Raw genomic sequence first — 19913 nt, 5'->3', positions numbered from 1 at the left:
GAAAGTCTGAATTTTTAGATACCATAGGCGAAATTTCAAGTTTAGTTAATGAGACTAAACTGAAATTTGGACGTATAGAAGACATTTTTCTATTTTTTTCAGTGCCTGAAACAAGTTTCCATAATATCCATAAGATGTACCCACTAAAGGAAATTTGTTTTTGCCAACTGTAAGTCAAAGCTACGCTGTTACGGGGGGGCAAAACAAGCTTCACCACAGATTTCCAGCTGTCTGGCAAAAAATTGTTAAGCTTCGGCTCTTATTTCGAAAAGGTACTTCTTCCGGAAACAGGAAGTGGTATAAACCGTGAACGCTTGCTCCATTCAAAAAGCTAAGAAGCTAATAGTTGAAGAAGAAACAGTTTTCTTATGAGCACTTAATATCGCAGTTTATTGAGTTGTATTGTTCAGGAGGCTCTTCATCACCGTAACTCCAAAAAGGTAAACAATTTTTTTTCAAGGCGATATTACCTTCATATAAACTTAGCTAAGGTTGATAGCAGGCCGTGGCTAAGCTAGTCACGACTCTCTAGTAAAACCGAACGACTAGTATTTCTGATGTCCTGGTCACAAAGTTAGCTAACAGGATGATTCCTGTCTCTAGAAATCTTCTCTGACAATAATGCTACATAATTAATATTTTCTTTCTTAATAACACGTGCTGTAGAAATGGCCGCGGATTGGTTGGGTAGTTTGGTGTCAATTAACTGTGGACCAACGCTGGGAGTCTACCAGGGAGAAGTATCATCTGTGGACCAGTCCAGCCAAACCATCTCCTTAAGACAGCCTTTCCACAATGGAGTCAAGTGTCCCGTGCCAGAGGTCACATTCAGGTAAGTCTGTGCTACTAAATGTTAGCTCATTGTCAACTTTTTAGCTCATCGGTTTTGTTATTTAACGTCATTCTGACTCATATTTTTTTTCCCAGTGCCATTGACATAAAAGACCTAAAGATTTTAGATTTTAGAAATGACAATAGTCGGACTACCTCTGCTGCACCTGCAAAGGTAACCAGCGCACCGGTTGCAGTCCCAAAGGGTGACCCTAGATCTGTGGAGAAACTGAACTCTCCACAGCACTGCTCTAAAAGTTATGGAGAGCGTCATCTGGACATACCTGGCCAGCCTAAAGGATTCCGTCGAAGACATAACTCCTGTAAGTGCAATGCTGTTAAATTCACTAAAAATCTGTGGCAAAGTGGTTAACTATATATTTATCATCCCCTCAGGGTCAGCCAGTAATCGAGGGGTAAATCAAGTGACGCCGAAGAAGAATGGGGTGAAGAATGGCCAGATGAAGCAGAGAGATGATGAGTGTTTTGGCGACAGCGTGGATGATTTCCTGGACACAGACTTTGATTTTGAAGGAAACCTGGCTCTTTTTGACAAAGCAGCAGTTTTCTCAGAGATTGACATATCGGAGCGTCGTAATGGTGTGAGGTCACGCGGCACACCTCAGGAGCAGACTCCTACTCGGTACCGGCATGATGAGAACATCCTGGAGGCCAAACCTGTTGTGTACAGACAGATTACTGTACCGCAGCCTGGGGCCAAAGAATACTGCACCGGCAAGTGTTTTATATTGGAATGAATGAAGTGGAGATGCAGGTAAATCAATTTAAGCCTTATTGATGTTTGCTTTACTTTCCACAGACTCTGGACTTGTTGTACCAAGTATAACCTACGAACTGCACAAGCGTCTGTTGTCTGTTGCTGAGCGCCATGGTCTGTCACTGGAGAGGAGACTGGAAATGACTGGAGTGTGTGCCAGTCAGATGGCACTTACATTACTAGGGGGGCCAAACAGGTAAGCAATTATCTAAAATGTGCCTTTTGTTGAACTGGCAACATTTAGAAAATGATACTAATATATGGGGATTCTAAATATCACATTATAGTTAAAATGGGTTTCAGTTTCACTTTGTTCTTTTTAAATATACTTTAAGAAGTTTTTAGTGCAGTGAAAACAACTGTAAAAACCCCAAAATGAATATATACAAAATGCAATACTATTCCCTAGAAAGTAAATACTCCCCAGAGAGTGAGCTGCTTTGGTGGAGGTTTGTGCTCTCAGAGTACTTATTTTTTTCTAAGTTTCTCTCTTGTTTCTATTTATTTCATATTTGTCGCATCAACACTAATTAACCTAGTCATTTTGTTCTTCTAAAGTACTAAATAAAACCTTTGCTATTCCTGCTTCTTCCAGATTCACCCCGAAGAATTTGCACCAGCATCCCACGGTGGCACTGCTGTGTGGCCCTCATGTTCAGGGAGCTCAGGGCATCAGCTGCGGTCGCCACCTGGCCAATCACGAAGTGGAGGTCGTCCTGTTTCTGCCAAACTTTGTCAAAATGCATGACGCCGTGACCAGCGAGGTCACCCTCTTCAACAAAACTGGTGGCAAACAGGTGTCCAGTATCAAAGGTAGGTTTGTTTTGTGGCTTTATTGATCTCTCCCCCTCCAAATACTGTTGGCTTCATTAAAAACAAAAGCGTTGCTAAATACCTTGACATTCTTCTTTTTTCTCTGTGGCTCCACAGACCTCCCTGACACCCCTGTGGATCTAATCATTAACTGTCTGGACTGTCATGAGAACACATTCCTGATGGATCAGCCTTGGTACTGGGCGGCTGCAGACTGGGCGAATCAGAACAGAGCACCAGTGCTAAGCTTAGATCCCCCTGCTAGCGGCCAGGGGCAGGCAGTTGAAGCCAAATGGTCCCTCTCACTTTGCCTTCCACTCCCCTTAGCTGAAGGGGCTGGCAGGGTCTACCTGTGTGACATAGGAATTCCTCGCCAGGTGTTCCAGGAAGTGGGAATCAAATACCATTCTCCCTTTGGCTGCAAATTTGTCATCCCCTTGCACTCGGCATAACGGGTCAGATGGTCGACATCTCACGTCATGTTGACAGATTAAATCTTTTACCTTCCATGACCGTTTGGGTTTTGGCGCCTTATATTCCAGAGTTAGATCTGTTTTTCCAGTTTATCTGTGAAATTTCTAACTTGGCGTGTGCAAACAGATCTTTTTCCTCATACTGAAGGACCAGTGGTGATGCATCTTACAGTAGCGTAGTAGGATTAAGTGCATATAGATAGAGATAGGGGGGGAAAAAAGTAAGCATTTCTGAAAATACAGACTTTTGGAGGGTATAGCAAGCAGTTTAATAAGATTGCTAATAAGTCTTGTTAATTCATAATGATAACCAAAGTGTCAAAGAATGCAACATTAGAGCCGTTTCAAAGAGGGAATACAGGAGAACAGTGCTGGTTTCTTCAACTTTTTATGTTAAAGTTTCTCTTGCTGTCAGTTCAAACATAAATATGGTGTCGTGCACACCATATCTGCAATATGTGCACAGCACTTGTGGCAAAGATCATTGTCAGCGTTGTGTCAAACAAAGTCTAACCACATTTAGTTCTCCGTGCTGTAGTCATGAAGAACACAGCATCTAGTTGTCTTTGTGTATGTGCTGCAGAGAAGAGCGTCTGCTTTAGCCCTCACACATACTCAGAGCTCCTGGTTCTGGATTGTGAAAATCTAAAAGTGTACTATAGGCTTCATCTTATTGTACAATACATGCAGTGGCATAAAATGTTACATCATGTTTTTGCTGTTTAGGGCTATCTTTTGTGAGCTCTCAAAAGGCAGGAGACGTGCAGTCATAATCCTCTTCACACTTGTCTGTTATAATGACTGCATACATTCAGACTTGCGCCATGTTGAAAGTATGATATGTAAATGTTAGTCTGTTTTAGATTGCTGCAGGGACTTTTATGAGTGTGTGACTGTGTGCTTGTTCAGACATGAAGTTGACACATTAAGATGCTGACAGCTTAATGGCTGTAAGGGGCTTTAATGTTCAGATTTAAAGTGAGTAGGACAATCACTGATTTAAAACAGGAGAGTTCTGAAAGTCATGGCAATCTAACTTTCTTTCAAAGCACTCCAGTGATTAGACGCAGATTCATCTCGGTTTACACACATGAACAATTTTCACACGTATTGGGATCTGACGGCTTACAGTTAAGCTTACGCTGGTCTTTCCATTGCTGCCTGCAGTACTTTGCCACATTCTGTCACTGTTATGTAATGCTTTGTTGGGAATTAAGCTTGTAATATTTGTCCTAAATAACAAGGTGTTCAAATACAAGAGCAGCAGATTACAACAGCTTTTTTGTCTCTTCTGCAAATTATATTGTGATGATAAGGGCTCTGGAAACAAGACATGGCATGTAAAATAGATGCAGTCGTACCTTTTCATGATAATTTAAGGGGAAATAAGTTTATTAAACTTTGGTACAGTTATGGGATGAAGGGCTTTACTGTTGTTTGAAAGGCCCAAAGTTCTATTTGTACAACTCATGTAAAATCTTTATTGCTTCATCGAATGCCAACTAGAGTTTAGATTTGTTAAATATATTTTTCATACAGCGTCTGTTGTCTTTCAGCCATTACTGTATTATGGAGAAAATATTCAGTAGACTGCAGACTAAGTACTGATACCATATTCTCTCACAGTGAACTATCAAGTCTGCTAATTCTTGGCGATGTTGGGTTGCTGTTGCCTGTTTAGCTTGGTAGTACAGATTGGATTCAAAAGCCAACTTTGCTTTACACAATCAAAACTGGTGCAGACTTGATGAGGTCAAAGCAATTGCACAACTTCGGCAAGTTTTTGCAGTATTGCATGTTTCATATGCAGAAGTTAATAGAAGTCTGTCAAAGCGGAGCCCGAAGTGGCACAATTATAAGTGACACTTTGGCTAAAAATAAGTCCGACCAAAAAGGTTGGAGTGATCTTTTTTTTTTTTTTTTTTTTACCAAATGTTACTTTCTGTGTGGTGGGATTCAAATGTATTTCAATTCATTTGTGCTGATGCAGCGTCCCACACTTGAATACTTTCTAGGAACCAATAAAATTGGCTTAAAAAAAAAAAAGAACTGCAGGATTGGGCAATCGTGGAAATCACAAAATATTCTTGATTCTTGTGTTCACGCTTTTATTTCAGGACATTAAGCTGATATTTAACAATACACTAAATCACAAACTGTGAAGTTCACGTGCAGCTGCTTTTTTTTTCTTCCCTTTGATGCCTTGATTGGAGGCATGTCTACTCAGATCTTTCAAGCAATGAATGTAACCATTTGCTGTGAAATGTGTCCAGAAGTGTATTACGTTGAGGTTACCAATCTGTGTCGGATCTGCATAGCTGTTCTCTAACGTGCCCTTATTTGGAGTTGGATTGTGTATTCTTTGAAATTGGTGTAAGAAAGGCTAAATTTAAGCAGTCCACACCATCTGAGGTTTTTTTTTTTTTTTGAAAGTCATTGTAATTGTTTCTTTTGTGTAAATTAATCTGCACAGACTTCATGTACCGATTTGCCCAAAGTTACTTTCATACTTAAGTATTTTGTCCTTTCGCTAACATTCCTCTGACTGCATGTGTTATGTCACATCTGTTGAGACAAGTCTGGCTTGGAAACGTCATCAGCCAGCGTTGCTGAATGTGAATAAAATGAGTTTAGTTCGTCTTTGGCCACTAGGGGGCAGTGAATAAAACTTTTATGGTGGTTCCCTTTTGTTCTGCTGTAATGACAACTTTGTGTACTTAACACTATTTTCTCATCAACGGCAACAAAGAAAGGATTGTATATCAATAAAATGTGAACAGTCGAAGAACTTGGATCAGTCTGACTTTTTACAGGAAATATGTTTGTGCAAGTCTTTTTGCAGCAGCAGATGGGGATTCCCTCCTCCCCCTGCACCCCCATTTTTCTTTTCTTTTTAATCATTTATATGTCTTAAATGTTAAGGGCAGACATGCATATTAACTCGAGAAATATATAGACACGCAACTTTGCAACACAGAATTTGTTTTTTTTAGTGAGTTCCCTTTGAAGCCTCATGTGCAAAGTGCTGCTCAGTCTTAATATGTCACATCTGCAGGTTGAACCAATTAAATGAAAACAACTGCACCCACGCTGTCCCTGTATCTTGGTTTCTTGTTATTATTGCCTCATCGATGATCAAATTCCTTCACCGAATTGACTGAGACATATCCTGTGGGGACTTATTTTTAGTTGTCAGCAACGCGCATGCGCAAAATCAAGGTGGGGCCAAAAAAAAAAACTTGAATGTGACGGGGAAAAGGAGTAGCGCAGAGCGAACTTGACTCAAATTAAGTTTAATCCTTTTTAATTACTCACCGCGATTTTACTGAGTAATACTTATCGCCGTGGCGGGAGTTTTTATTTCTCCCTCTAAACGGAAGGACGACACAAAAGAGGCGATACATCTGTGGAAGTTTACTTTGTTTTGCTGTCTTTTTTCATTTATAGGTCTGTTTTGTAAATAGTCTTGACTGGAGACGCATCAACGCCGCTGCCTATTGTTTTTAGTCGAGTTTCGTTTGGTGCCGTTCAAGTTTTCTGATCACCTGAGACAGTTTTCACTTCTTCCTCATCAGGACTGGATGTGTTTTGCGCTTCAGCATCGACTGTCGGTTATTTATTGCGTGAATGGCAAACTGTGCTCTCCTGTAGAAGGAAAAACAAACGTGTGGAATCACCTGTAAGCGCTTCAAATCGGCTGCTTTTACCTGCAAACAGGTAAGATTTCAAGTTTGAGACAGAGCTGCCTTTAAATTTTAAAATGTGCTGTTTATTTTAAAGTAGATGCAGTGACTGACAGCTCTGGCGGAGATAAATGTTAGGATGTCGAATGGGCATGGATAGTTTATTCAAACATCACAATGAAAAAGTCTTTTTTAAGTGAGTCGATTATAGACGTGGCCCTACTAACATCCTCCAAACTTCTACCACTTCCTCTGACTTCCTGGGGTGAAGAAGAAGCTGCAGCGTACAGCTGTCCACATTGCTGTGTTATAACATGTTGGGTGACTAGTAATAATCTGCTTTCGAGCTGGAGAGCAGCATTCATTCCCACTGTCACGGACTTTGGGATCTTTGACAGCTTTTTGAAGTTTTGTTAACGGTGGGCGCACTTTCACGTGCACGTGCATGCTACAAGTTGCAGAGCGGCGCTGTTAAATGTTCGTCGGGTAGGCTGCACCCGTCAGAAAATGGCAAAAAGCGATTAATGCACGTCAGAAAACAACATTTCCGCTATCAGAGATCTAGCTGAGCGGAGCATCTCTCGGGTGTGTTTTCTGGGTGATGCCCTTTTCGCTGAAACGGGACTTCCCTCCTTTTTCGGACAAAGTGTGAAGTGTGCGCTGGTGCAGCAACGGATCTCCTGACCAGCAAAGATTCTTCTTTTAGAGTACGATAAACTGTAAAGAAAGATTAAGCTGTTGAAACAGGATGGAGAGAAGTTCGTAAAACCGCAGCAAAGCTTTGCTGCTGCACCATAATGTGTCACGCCTGGCTGCATGAGCAGCAGCAGCCTTGCACTGCACTTCACTCTGCGCTGTGCACACAGCACCCATAAAACAGCCTGCATGTGATCGCGCCACAGCGAGGAAAGGTCCATCCGCTGTTCAGGCACGGCAGTTTCGACTTATATGGTGTTTTTGATGCCGTGTTTCCTTGGTGAAGTCAACATGACCAAAAGTTCTCCAGCGTGAAGAGGTTTGGTACGTCATGCGAACTTTGGATGGCAATAAAATGCAAAGTTCACTAGAATGGCTGGCTGGCCAAAATGCAGGGGATTGCCCCTGATTAACAATCGCTTATCCTTCTTCCTGCTACGCTGAAAACAACCTTGTTTCTCAGTTTAGCTTTTGTGTTTGTTTATGATAAATTGGATACTATTTTAAGTACACACCTAGTTTTTAACCCCCCCCCCCCCCCCCCCCCCCCAAGCGTCACAGGAAAAACTCTGAGCTATTAAAAGTGATACAATGATGGTCTGTGTTTCGGGTCCAAACACTGGACTCGCACTTCCTCTCTCAGATCCTACAGACGTTTGTTTCAGTCAGCTGTGCAAAAGCACCACAGTCCAGCTGCTGCCCCTAAAGGCAGAGGTGACTTCCTTCTCAGGAACATCTGCTGGCTGTTGTTATAGACCCCCACCAGCCTTCTCTTTGTGCTCATTACTGTTCACTGGATGTGTCTGTCTGTGTGCCAGCCAGGTGGCAGCTCAGTGGATGTTGACAAAAGTCAAGTGTTTATTTCTCTCTCTGCTGCCTGCTGCTGTTACAGTGTTGCTAACAGGACAGTAGTATCAAAGCAACTGAAGAGCATCATGAGGCTGGAGTGCTGGCCCTCTGCTGCACTTAGAGAAACGATAGGAGCCTTTAGTAAAAGAATCAATCAGATGATTTACTGAGATGAACCACTAGGTTAATGTTAACAACACATTTTTACGATCCTGCAAAATCTTAAGAATTAAACGCTGTATGATGTATCATTATGGCATCAACAGGCTTTAATGCTTTAAATAATTTGAATTTGAGCGGTGCTTTTCTACACTTTACACACAAGCCACGTTCATGTGTTTTTAATACTTTTTCCTGCATCGCATTTTCTATTATTACAGGGGGTTCAGGATCCATCCCATTTATACACAAAGACCCACTCTACCTGAGCCACAGTCTCATTTTATGATCTCATGGTCTTCGATGTGTGACTAAAAGAAGAGGGAGTCATTTCTGATAGCTCTGGGGAATAAACAATTAGCTAATCCAGCCTCCCACCGTGCACAATCAACATTTTCACCTCGGTTATTGTCTGTGAGTAAATGAGGGAGTGGCAGATTTTAGGTCAAAGAAGATGTTTTTACATTCTTGTCCTGTCTTGCTCCGTGCAGTCAGGCTGCCGCTGATTAGTTCAGTAAAGACTGCAACTGACTTGCACAAGAAGGCACAAGAGACAAGTGTTGATCAGTGGTTTGATTTGGACAACAGGATTGTTTTAAACTGCAAGAACATGCGATATTATACCATGTAAGAGCTGTATGAGCTTATTTTGCAGTTATACAGTCCAACACTATTTATTAGTCACTCTTTATGATTAAACTAATCGACTGTGGCTTCCTTTTATTTTTGGGAATGAATGTTGTCCATCGCCTCCCTTCATTCAACTTATATCTGTGTATGTGCACAATTATGAGATTTATGTCTACAATTAATGTAGAGCAGTAAACACAAAACGGAACAGTGAGCAAAATTTAAAGATCAAGTCACATCACTGCCCTTAAAACTGCTCAGTGGATGCATTGATGATGATGTTGGATCTAATGAGACTGGGGTCAGCAGAAATTTGACTCACTCACAATGAGATCCTTTGCTGCTTCCTGAAAAAAAGCAAGCTGTGGCTCCATGCAGAGCTCTGTGGAAATGGCAGTGGGAGTCTGTGGCAGAATGAGCTCTGTCCCGTTCACTCAGCTGCTGGTGGCCTGCTGCTGGGAAGCATTCAGCGTCCCAGAAGAGATTAATATGAAAAAAGGGGAAAAAAGCGGCTGACCCCGTTGATACATTCTTCTTTTGACGAGACTCTTTACAAAGGGTTTCCCTCACACATATTCTGTTGCAGTCCACAACTTCTGGTGGCTTTCAGAGCATCGTCAGCATAATGTCCTGCTTCGAGGTAAAACTCAGATGATTGTACTTTTGATGTGTTTCAGTCACAAAATAACCTTGTGGATCTGGAAATGCTGATTTGGAAACCACCATTTAAATCTGTAGTGAAAAAAAACTACTTTTAACAGCGCCCAAATATTCAGTGTTTAGGAATAACTGATACATATGAAGACGATGCATTTCAATTTTGGGGGGAAAATACTTTGAGGCTTAGCGATAACCTTCCAGCTACTTTCATCTCTTGTATGGTGTCTATCTGCCTTTAATCTTGTCTTCAACACCTAAAATGCAGTATAGTCAGCCTGGGATCAGGTGATCATCCTGGCCAGTCAATCCTTTAGATAATCTGGTTTTATATTTAGGATTGTTACCTTGCTTGATGATGAAAAGTGGAAAAAAATTGAATTAGCAGGTCCAATATTGGATTTAAAATCAAATGTGCTGAAGAACAGAGCCAAAATATGAAAAGCCTGTAACTGTCCACACTGTTTGGACTGTGTGACATCAAGTATTTGATACATTGTCATAAAAGTTTATTCCAACAGTCGCAGCCTACAGTACACCAACATTGTCGACTTTGGCGAACACCCGACGTTCCCTGTATTACATCAGCGGCTTTTCATTTTGGGGTCGTAGTGAAATAGATCCTAAATTGAATGGGGTACAGCTGTATGGACAGATGGTCTACCACCAGACGTTTCTGAAAAAATAGTCAACTGTATTAATCTAGGTAAGCTTATCCTTTAGTTAGAGAGGTCATGATAGTTATGATATGCACAATATTAATGTATTATTCCCTTCTGCAGGTAGGGATTGGCTTTGAATGTATTCACAAAAAAAACTATTTAATATTAAACAACAGCTCTGACTTTTACTAACATAAGTAAAAATGTCCCAGTGGCCACAATGGGAGTTAAGTGGCCTCAATGTGCCGAGTCACTCTATAAAAAACCTTGTGACTATAAAATTATGATTTTTTTTACAGCTTACCTGAAAATAAAATGCAGAGAAAGTACATTTCATAATAACTGAATCATAGTGAACAGAGTGCTTGCAACTCCCTCACTTTTGGGATCTCCATACTGAACATCCCGACACAACAAACACACAACTTTACATTCTCTCTCTCTTTTTCTTTGTTAAAATTGGACTAGGTTACATTGTTTCATTTATAATCGGCAGCTAACACACGCTGTCTTTTGGACTCTCTGTGATGTCTCTTGGCCAGTGTTGGTGGTCTAAATTTGGGAAATGCCCGATGTTCACACTTTGTCCTAAGATGAGATAACGTTTCCTTTATTTATCCTAGAGATGGGGATTTCCTTTGTTATCACAGTTAAAATGTAATAATAGTAATGTAAAATAGGTATATATTTAGATTAAAAGATACTGAAAACTTATTATAGAATAAGACAAAATATTTTCAAAATAAACGATGCAGAAACAATAGCTTACTAAATGTAGTTTTAGGTGGTAAAAAGCTTGTTTTCTTTTAATAATAAAGCAGGGACTTTGAGGTTTGTTCTTATTTGGCATGAGATTTGTTTGGGAAGCACAGGATCATGCAATATAAGGTAAAAGCATGGGTCATTACCAGATTGCTCGAGTTGGGATAAAATTGTGTCGTTGCTACAGCATTGATTTTATTTAATAATTAATAATTTAATAATGATGAATAAACCACATGAAGCTGTGGGTGATGGTACTGTCGTTGGTTTATGTGGCGCTTTCGTCATTAACAGGTTGATGAATTTGCTTACCAGAAGGTTGCGCTCATGGGAAATTGATGAAATGCCCAAAGAGTATAGAAGTCATCTCGAAGCCCCTGTGAATGCACACACAAATTTTCACAGCAACACTTGTAATAGTTAGTTCAAGCATTCAAGTCAAGATCTGTGATGTGCTGACCCACAGACCTAAAGTGAGATCTTCATAGCCACACCAACAGCACGGCTAAAAATATCACATGCTTTTCTGACTTCTCTCTTATTTTTCCATATGAACAGACAGAATGTTTTTCTCACCACAGTTTTGCATTTTGGTGTGTGTCAATAATTTGTTTGTCTTTAAAGTCTTTGTAAAGATAAAAAAGAAACACACACACACACACACACACCACAGCTGCACACAAACACACCTACACAAGAATAACTGGCCCACAGCAGCTCGGTTATCTTTGCCTTTCTTTGACTGTCTGCACATAGTAGAGCTGGGTTGGGGTGAGCAGAGTGGGGCTGTTCTTAAGGGTGTGGGAAATGTGTCCAGATAGTTTTGTCCCTTGATACAGGAGACAGCTGCACCACTCCATAAGGGACCACATCCATCACATCCCCATGGTGCGGTGTGATGACAGTCTCGTGATAGTTTTTAAACACACGCTTGTCTGAGAAATGGCGGGCTATTTATTTAAACAGAAAAACACACCAGATGGAAGAAGCGTTATAAGAGAAGAGGATTTTTTTCATTTATCGCGTTTCTAAGCAACCCACCCTAAAGTTGGTGTGTACAGAAGTTGGGATGTCGTACAGGAAGTTGACTGCACTGCAGTGGACATGTCAAAGGATGTGACCTCATGTAAAGTGACAGTTTATCAGAGCCAGGATTTTCCCTGAGCTCTGACCATTTGAGCCCTGCCACCTCTTCCTGGGAACTGATAGAGCAAGAGAGGAAGTGGGGTTTGGGGGGAAAGAGAGAGGGAGGATGTGGAGCATGACTTAATCTGTAGGTCATCATTTAACTATGATGTCTTTGCTCTGATTGGTTTATGATGTGTGTGTGTATCATGGAAACACAGGCCCCGGGGTTACTCAGGCCTAAGGTTAGTGTCACAGTGGCTGTTTTATTGACATAAAGTAATGCTGGGCTGGATGAGTCCCTGGGGCCTGGTCAGATCTCACCACAAGTTTGCATTCCAGGGTTGGAAGAAAGCTATCTTGATTCCTACAAGGCCCAGTCATTGAGTTTAAGATGGAGAACCAGTGTGTGCCTTATTTTAGGTCAGACCAAGCTAGGTTTTCACATGAAATACACAGTAGGGAGTAGGTTGCATTTTGGTCTCTTTATCTCTTACTTTTAGCATGTCAGAGTGCATTTCTTACTTTGTATGAAATATTCTACAGTGAAAGAGCTTCTTTATGTTGGCACGGTTTTCCTCCGTCATGGAAACATTATGCACTAGTTGTGAAAGTGTGTTTAAAAAAAGAAAACCTGTTAGTTCTGCTTTCTGTCTGAGCGAGTTATTTTTACCGACACTGTCTGATCTGACGTTACTCCAGTGTGCTGTGATAATGGCTCATCTGCTTGCTTCGAATTACCATGTGCCCCCGTACAGCGAAACCACAAATTCATTATCTTCCTGAGAATTTGCTTGCGGTCGGGTCAGTATCAGTAAACAGGGGGACATCCTAGTTACTCTTCTGCTCGCTTTCACAGGTACTGCGTGCGCGCGTGTGTGTTTACCAGCTCTAATGGTAGGAGCTAGCAAACCTCACCTGTGAGAGGATCGAACCGCCTCACCATGACAGAGGTCCAGGTAAGGTCCAGGTGGTGTGTGACAAAAATTGCAAGCACAAATGAAAAAATATGGATTTTTACTGAAACAGTGACCGTCCCTCGCTTTTATAGAACCCATGGCCGCAGGGCACAGAGTGTGTGGCCAGGTATAACTTCAAAGGCACAACAGAGCAGGACCTGCCCTTTAACAAAGGAGACGTGTTGACTATCATTGTTGTCACAAAGGTAACATTTCTTTTTTGTTGTCTGCGTTTCTATGAAGACAGCTCTGTGTTTGATGCCATGCGGCGCCGCTCAGTAAACTTTTTGCATTTCAGGATCCAAACTGGTACAAGGCTAAAAATTCTGCAGGCCGCGAGGGAACGATCCCAGCCAACTATGTCCAGAAAAGGGAAGGTGTGAAAAGTGGGGGAAAGCTGAGTCTAATGCCGTAAGTATATAGATTCTCATGAGCATCGGTTGTCTGTATCTCTTGCCGCAGCACCATCTTTGTGCGGCGTTTTTAGCAGTGTTTAAAATAGCTTGACTTTGCCCTCTTCCATGGCTGTGTGGTTGCAGAAGGCTGATGGCCTATTTGTCGTGGCAATTGCACAGTAGTTGTGTGAATGGAGACCACAGTTTGGTTGGGCTGTGTTGTAATTGCAGTGCACGTCTGTCTGCTTCCACCTCAGGTTTGCATGAACTCTGCACAGTTTCCTGTTGTTTCTTTTCTATTTCAGACTGAAGTAATCTAAAAAATCTCCCCACTTGTCCACGTCATGGGTTTGCTGCTGCAGGCATGTGCATATGTATGAATGCCAGCTTTATTTAGAGCGCACTTGCTGATAAACTTTAATGCAAATCGAACTGTACCAGAAACCAAATAAGATAATAATTTTCCTTTAGCATAAGGTGCCTAGGATTGAGCTTAACTCATCAGTTGCTATATATAAATGTATGCTTTCAGACATGTGATATCTCATTCACAGTTGCTTTAAAAAATGCCTTCTCTTGGAAATGGAAATGAGTAAAAGAAAACCAACTCTCACATAGTGTGCAGTTCTCAGTAAATATTACCAGTAATGAATATGAGCTTACACTGATAAAAGGGGATCTTGACCTCAAAAAGTTCTGTATTACGAGCTAAGATGAGAACCCGTAATACAGAACTGAAAGGAAAACTTTATAACGATACTTTCCTTTCAGCTTGGAGGGAAACTGCTTCTGTGTCTGTAAAGAAAAGCTTTCCAACAAGCTTTATTGTGTGATATTTAAATGTAACTTTCGTATGGAGCCAAGTGCAAATGCATACGCTGTACATTCCAAAAACCACATTTAAATATGTGACAGCCTCTGTTGTATAACTGGTTGCAGTGGATATGCAAATCACCCTAATCTATATATCTGGATGATGAAGGCAGTAGTTGTTTAATTTGCATTAAAGCCCCATTTAAGGTTTGTGATAACACTGTGAGGTTGATTAAACGCGGAAAGATGAAAATTTTTCAAAGACTAAAGCAATAATCAGCCACAAATATCCCTTTATTTTGTGTTAGGAAGGGAGATTTAGCTTTTCCTGTCTTTGCACGTGTTGTCTGATTAACAGCTCTAAGCATTATTTTAATAGTGAGGAACGTGGGAAAATGGACAAATAGGTACAGTAGCTATAAAAAAAATTACTTTCAGCTTGAGTTGTTGAAAAAAAAAATCAGCTTCAGCACTCTTAGAATGAATATTTTTGTTTTGACCTTCATCTGGCAAATGCATACATGCGTACACCACCGAACACTCAGCCAGTACCAGGAAGCTACAAACCTATGAGCAAAACACACCTGTCAGCATGAGAGAAAGAAACTTTGATATTAAGGCCTGCTAGTGTAACTTCCCTTTGATGAACCAGCCAAACTTTAAGGCAGTTTTTAGCGTGTAAGAACGCGCTGCGAGAACCAGTTAGTTTACTGAATGTGGTTATTTATAATCCCGACTCTTAATATAGCGGCTACACTGAAAACCACAATACCCAAATACATTTTTTTAAAAATAATAAATGTAATCTGTTCAGCAGACACTGGTGCCGTGGCTTTACATGGACAATAGAGCGTATGAACAGTAACAGAAAGTGAAACATCAAGGTTACAGTTGTTTTCTCCCAAATGCACAAAATATATATATTTACTTACAATATATATGTTTGTAAAAAGAAGGAACGTGACAGTGTAACAAGTAAAAAAAAGTCAAGCGTAAAATGAAATGCACAATCAAACCATCTAAGGCTTTAAAAGACCCAGTTTAAGAATGACTGGATCCAAGTGGGTAAAATAGGAGGAAGACATTTAACTAATAATGTTTGTTAATGATTGATGCAGACAGTAGAATGGATGCAGGCACAGTCTATATGTTGTTATTGGATATGTCACGTGTACATACAGCTGATGTGAATTTGGAGTTGCTGGGCTGATCTGTTGGTTTTGTCGGTGTACTGATTTCTGGCTACCTCTTCCACCAGATGGTTTCATGGCAAGATAACTCGGGATCAGGCGGAGCGGTTGCTTAACCCCCCTGAGACAGGCCTGTTCTTGGTACGGGAAAGCACTAACTTCCCTGGCGACTACACTCTGTGTGTGAGCTGCGACGGTAAGGTGGAGCACTATCGCATCATCTACCACAACGGCAAGCTCACCATCGATGAAGAGGCTTATTTTGAAAACCTCATGCAGCTTGTAGAGGTAAGGCGTAAATTGGGCTTTTATTTCTAAATAAAACAAAGTGTTTCTGATATTTTCTAGGAGGCTATATTGAGCATCAGTCTACTGTAAGCATGTTTTAGCCTCCCCATGTTACTGTGCTAGTTCAGAGAGTCTGTGCAGTTCCTGGAACATATAATGAACAGGAAGTATCAAAGAGGAAGTGAACAGTATGCTGAGGTTCAGAGTTCTAACCTCAAACAGATACTAGGTCTTTACTCTCAAAATGACTGCTTTTCCTGTGTGAAATGCTTATTTTGAACAGCAACATACTATTTATTCTGCACAGTAAAGTAGATTTGTGTCTGTAAGTTCTGGCCAACTGAAGCTTTTCAGTCAACCATTGCATGTGGTTTTGACCGTATTTGACCAGGCAGCCCTCTGTTGGTCACAGGTATACACTATTCAATGAGTTTTACTCATGTTTTTTTACAGAAGTTCACAAAGGTTTGAACTTCAAGCTTCAGTTTCTTTTAAAATACAGCTACAGCACCCACAAGCAATATAAGAAGGACAAAGATAAGTAGCGAAACCCACAGATGTACTCATTAGGTGCTCTAAACCAATCCTCTAAAAGATGATGCAGAGTGAAAGTTGCTATTCAAATTGGTTTGAGCTTTTTTCTGCAAATAAATGAAGGGGGAATTTTCTTTCCAAAATACTAAAGCTGCTTTGAAGCTCTGAATGTGGTTCTGATAGTTTCTGTCATGGTAAAAGTTCCTTTGCTCTTATGAGGCCATGTGCACTGTATTTTATCTCTTATTCTATGTAGCACTACACCAAAGATGCTGATGGCCTCTGCACCAAACTAATCAAGCCAAAGCTGGAGGAAGGGACGGTGGCTGCGCAGGATGAATTTTCCAGGAGTAAGCTTGCCGGTTCTTTGTAACTTGTACAGCAGGGACATTGTGGATTTTTATTATTATTTTCATTTTTCTTTTATTTATTGTTCTTGATGATCAAAAGCTTGTTTGCGTCTCAGCTGAATTCTGTTTCTACTTTCAATGATGAACAGGCGGCTGGTCGTTGAGCAGAAAAGACCTCAAGCTGCAGCAGGTTATTGGAAAAGGAGAATTTGGAGGTAAGTAGATTAGGGTTCATGTTTACTTAAGATGAGCTTAAACTCCATGGTGAGTTTAAGCCCAGTCTTAATTTCTTGCATGAAACAGAAATCAGAGCAACATAAAGATGTGACGCATCATATGCTGCATTTGGGTGTAAAGGATTTTGCCTAAAAAGACATTTAAGCCCCAAATATTAAATATTCCTCATCGCAGAACCACCAAATTTCATTTCATTACTGTGAAAACCATGAGATTGTGCCATGACGTTCATATATGGACTGTTCTTCTCCTTGTAATCGACATAAAAGTTAGAAAACTGTTCAAATTTAATTTCTGTGAACATGTCATTTGCCGCATTGCCGTCTTACTGTTGGTTTGGGGTCGTATAAAGGCAGCTTCACTGATCAGTTCATTGCTTGTGATTATTCAGATGTGATGGTGGGAGACTACAGAGGGACCAAAGTAGCTGTGAAGTGCATCAAAAACGACGCCACAGCGCAGGCCTTTATTGCAGAGGCTTCTGTCATGACGTAAGGAAATTAAACATTTGTTCTGGCGCGTTTTAGAAACATAAATGGACACGTACTGACTGCTCTGCTTGTCCCCTTCATCAGGCAACTACGGCACGATAACCTGGTACAGCTGCTTGGAGTGATTGTGGAGGAGAACGGAAGTCTTTTTATAGTTACTGAGTATATGGCAAAGGTAAGTGGCTGAGTGTCTGATAATCTCCCGACGTGGTGAATACTCTGTATAAAACATATAACATGCTTTTGTTGTTGTTGTTAGGGCTGTTTGGTTGACTATTTACGTTCCAGAGGCCGGACAGTACTTGGTGGAGAAGCTCTCCTACATTTTGCATTGTGAGTATTTCTGCAGCGAACCACAATTTCGGCAGTTATTCTGTTGTATTTTATGCTATGTTAGTATTAGCAGAGCAGTGTTGCAATAGCTAGTGATCAGAGAGGGAGGAAATTCAGCTCTAAAGAGGGGCATATTTTGCAGCACAAAGAGCAGATTATATCTCATGAGTCTATAGATAAGAGGTTAAAGTTGTGGTTGATGTTTATTCGAATTTAAATCTTTATCAGGTATTCTTTAAAGGACCACTTAGCCCATATATTTAAAGACAACACGGTTAGCAGATAAAAGGATTATTTTATTATCTTAAAAGGCCCTTTTATCTTCCCACTGAATGGTAGAAATCAGTTATAGTAGTTTCATTTATTTAATTTTTTTAATTTTCTTTATTTTCGTGCCATGACAAAAAGTTGATTCGACACGCCTGAGCCTGGCGTTTGTTACTTTTTCTTTTACTTTCACAGAGACGTCTGTGAAGCCATGGCGTATCTGGAGACCAATAACTTTGTTCACCGAGACTTAGCCGCACGAAACGTTCTCGTGTCAGAGGACAACATGGCTAAAGTCAGTGATTTTGGCTTGACCAAGGAGGCCTCTTCCACTCAGGATACCGCTAAGCTCCCCGTGAAGTGGACGGCACCTGAAGCACTGAGAGAAAAGGTGCGCTGCTTTAGAGCTGTTCTGAGCCGTGTGCTTTGCCGTGCATAGTTTGTGTATCCAAAACACAGTGAAATAAACTCTTAATATCCTTTTTTTTTTCTATTTGTCATTAGAAATTTTCCACCAAATCAGATGTTTGGAGCTACGGTATTTTGCTGTGGGAGATTTACTCTTTTGGCCGAGTTCCTTATCCGAGAATTGTAAGTATCAGTTTGTTTTTGTGCATAAAAAAATATGCTGGAATAACAGCTTTGGATTAGGAAAACAATGACTTTTTAAAATTCAAAATCAATAATAATAGTACTTTGTGATCGCTCTCGAACATCCATATATGTGTTATGAGTATAGCCCAAGGTTTAAAGGACCAAAATGTTCAACAAACAAATCTGGTCTTTCCCGTAGCCATTAAAGGATGTAGTGCCTCGAGTGGAGAAAGGCTACAAAATGGACTGTCCTGACGGCTGTCCTGAAGTCGTGTATAACATCATGAAACAGTGCTGGAACCTGGATCCCGCCGCCCGACCAAGTTTTCAGATGTTGAAAGAGTGGATTCAGCATATCACCCAAGGGATGGGAAAAAGACAATGAGGGATCTGACAAAACAGACACAACATAGATCCTCTTTTTTCATTTTGACCACTGAGACCATAACTGTGGAATTTAAAAAAAAAAATCTCACAAGGACTATACAATTTGGCAAAATTCACAACAAATACTGTTTTCATTGTGCTTTTTTAGCAAACATCAGGTTGTTCAGACTGCAGTGACTTTCTTAGTCGAGTGGCGCCATCAGGTTTTTCTCGTCTCGTCTTCTTGCACTTTGTTATCCAGAGTGAATGATTAACTGTCATCAACAAGTCTGTCCTTAGAACACAGTGCTGCCTCAGAACCAGTGCCTTGACGTGCTTCCACGTCTTTTTTTTGTCCTTTACATCAACATCCTTAACGTAACGGTAGTGTCCTTTTAATTTCACGAACCTGTAAAAAGTAACTTAATTTGACTCAGCCGACTGAATCTGTTTAAAACTGAAAGATGCTTCAATAGTAGAATTGCAATTTTGATACGTCGTTGTCTTTTTTGGGGGATTTTTCTCCTAATGATATCAGGTACACCATTTTTGCATGAATGTTGGATTTTTTTTGCTTAAAGGACAAAATTTCAAAGAAAGAATAATAATTATCCAACTTTATCTTTTTTCTCTTGTATGATATTAAATGTTTTATGACTACGTTTTCATCCTCCCGTGAGTCGAAAAGGAAAAGGTTTTTCATCTGACATCCTAAAATGTTTTATCAGACAATATTTTGGGATTTGAGCAAACTATCAGGATTTTGTGAGAAAGAGAAACAGAGAATGTTAATACTTGTACTGTACTGTCGTTTTCAACAATAAAAAAAACAAACAAACCAAAAAACCTTTTTGAAAATATTTTCTGAATAATTTTTTTAACATTCTTTTGAAATTATATTAAAAGTTTTAACAGTTTTTAAATTGTAAATTGCTATTTTCTATTTCACTGGATGCATTTGAAGACTTTTTGAAGATA

At 40.4% G+C, this 19913-nt stretch overlaps 2 protein-coding genes across 2 annotated transcripts; both read left to right on the top strand.

The window, feature by feature from the left end:
- The first annotated feature begins 275 nt into the window (after window positions 1-275).
- Window positions 276-5577, top strand: edc3 (enhancer of mRNA decapping 3 homolog). The gene is made up of 7 exons (XM_082542117.1): window positions 276-440; window positions 667-832; window positions 928-1154; window positions 1228-1566; window positions 1652-1805; window positions 2205-2422; window positions 2540-5577. The coding sequence occupies exons 2-7, from the start codon at window positions 669-671 to the stop codon at window positions 2872-2874; spliced, it is 1437 nt and encodes a 478-aa protein (XP_082398243.1). The 5' UTR covers window positions 276-440; window positions 667-668; the 3' UTR covers window positions 2875-5577.
- A 550-nt stretch (window positions 5578-6127) lies between these two features.
- Window positions 6128-19781, top strand: LOC309711683 (tyrosine-protein kinase CSK-like). Its single transcript, XM_082542118.1, has 13 exons — window positions 6128-6612; window positions 12978-13077; window positions 13170-13283; window positions 13376-13488; window positions 15544-15763; window positions 16554-16647; window positions 16797-16862; window positions 17276-17375; window positions 17460-17550; window positions 17635-17708; window positions 18171-18366; window positions 18480-18566; window positions 18769-19781. Exons 2-13 carry the CDS (start codon window positions 13063-13065, stop codon window positions 18952-18954), a joined length of 1356 nt encoding a protein of 451 aa, XP_082398244.1. The 5' UTR covers window positions 6128-6612; window positions 12978-13062; the 3' UTR covers window positions 18955-19781.
- The last annotated feature ends 132 nt before the right edge of the window (window positions 19782-19913 follow it).

This window comes from Aulonocara stuartgranti, assembly GCF_965226115.1.
Source record: "Aulonocara stuartgranti genome assembly, chromosome: 7".
Lineage (NCBI taxonomy): Eukaryota > Metazoa > Chordata > Actinopteri > Cichliformes > Cichlidae > Aulonocara > Aulonocara stuartgranti.
The sequence above is the reverse complement of the archived record's forward strand: the minus strand, read 5'-3'. Positions and strand labels throughout refer to the sequence as shown.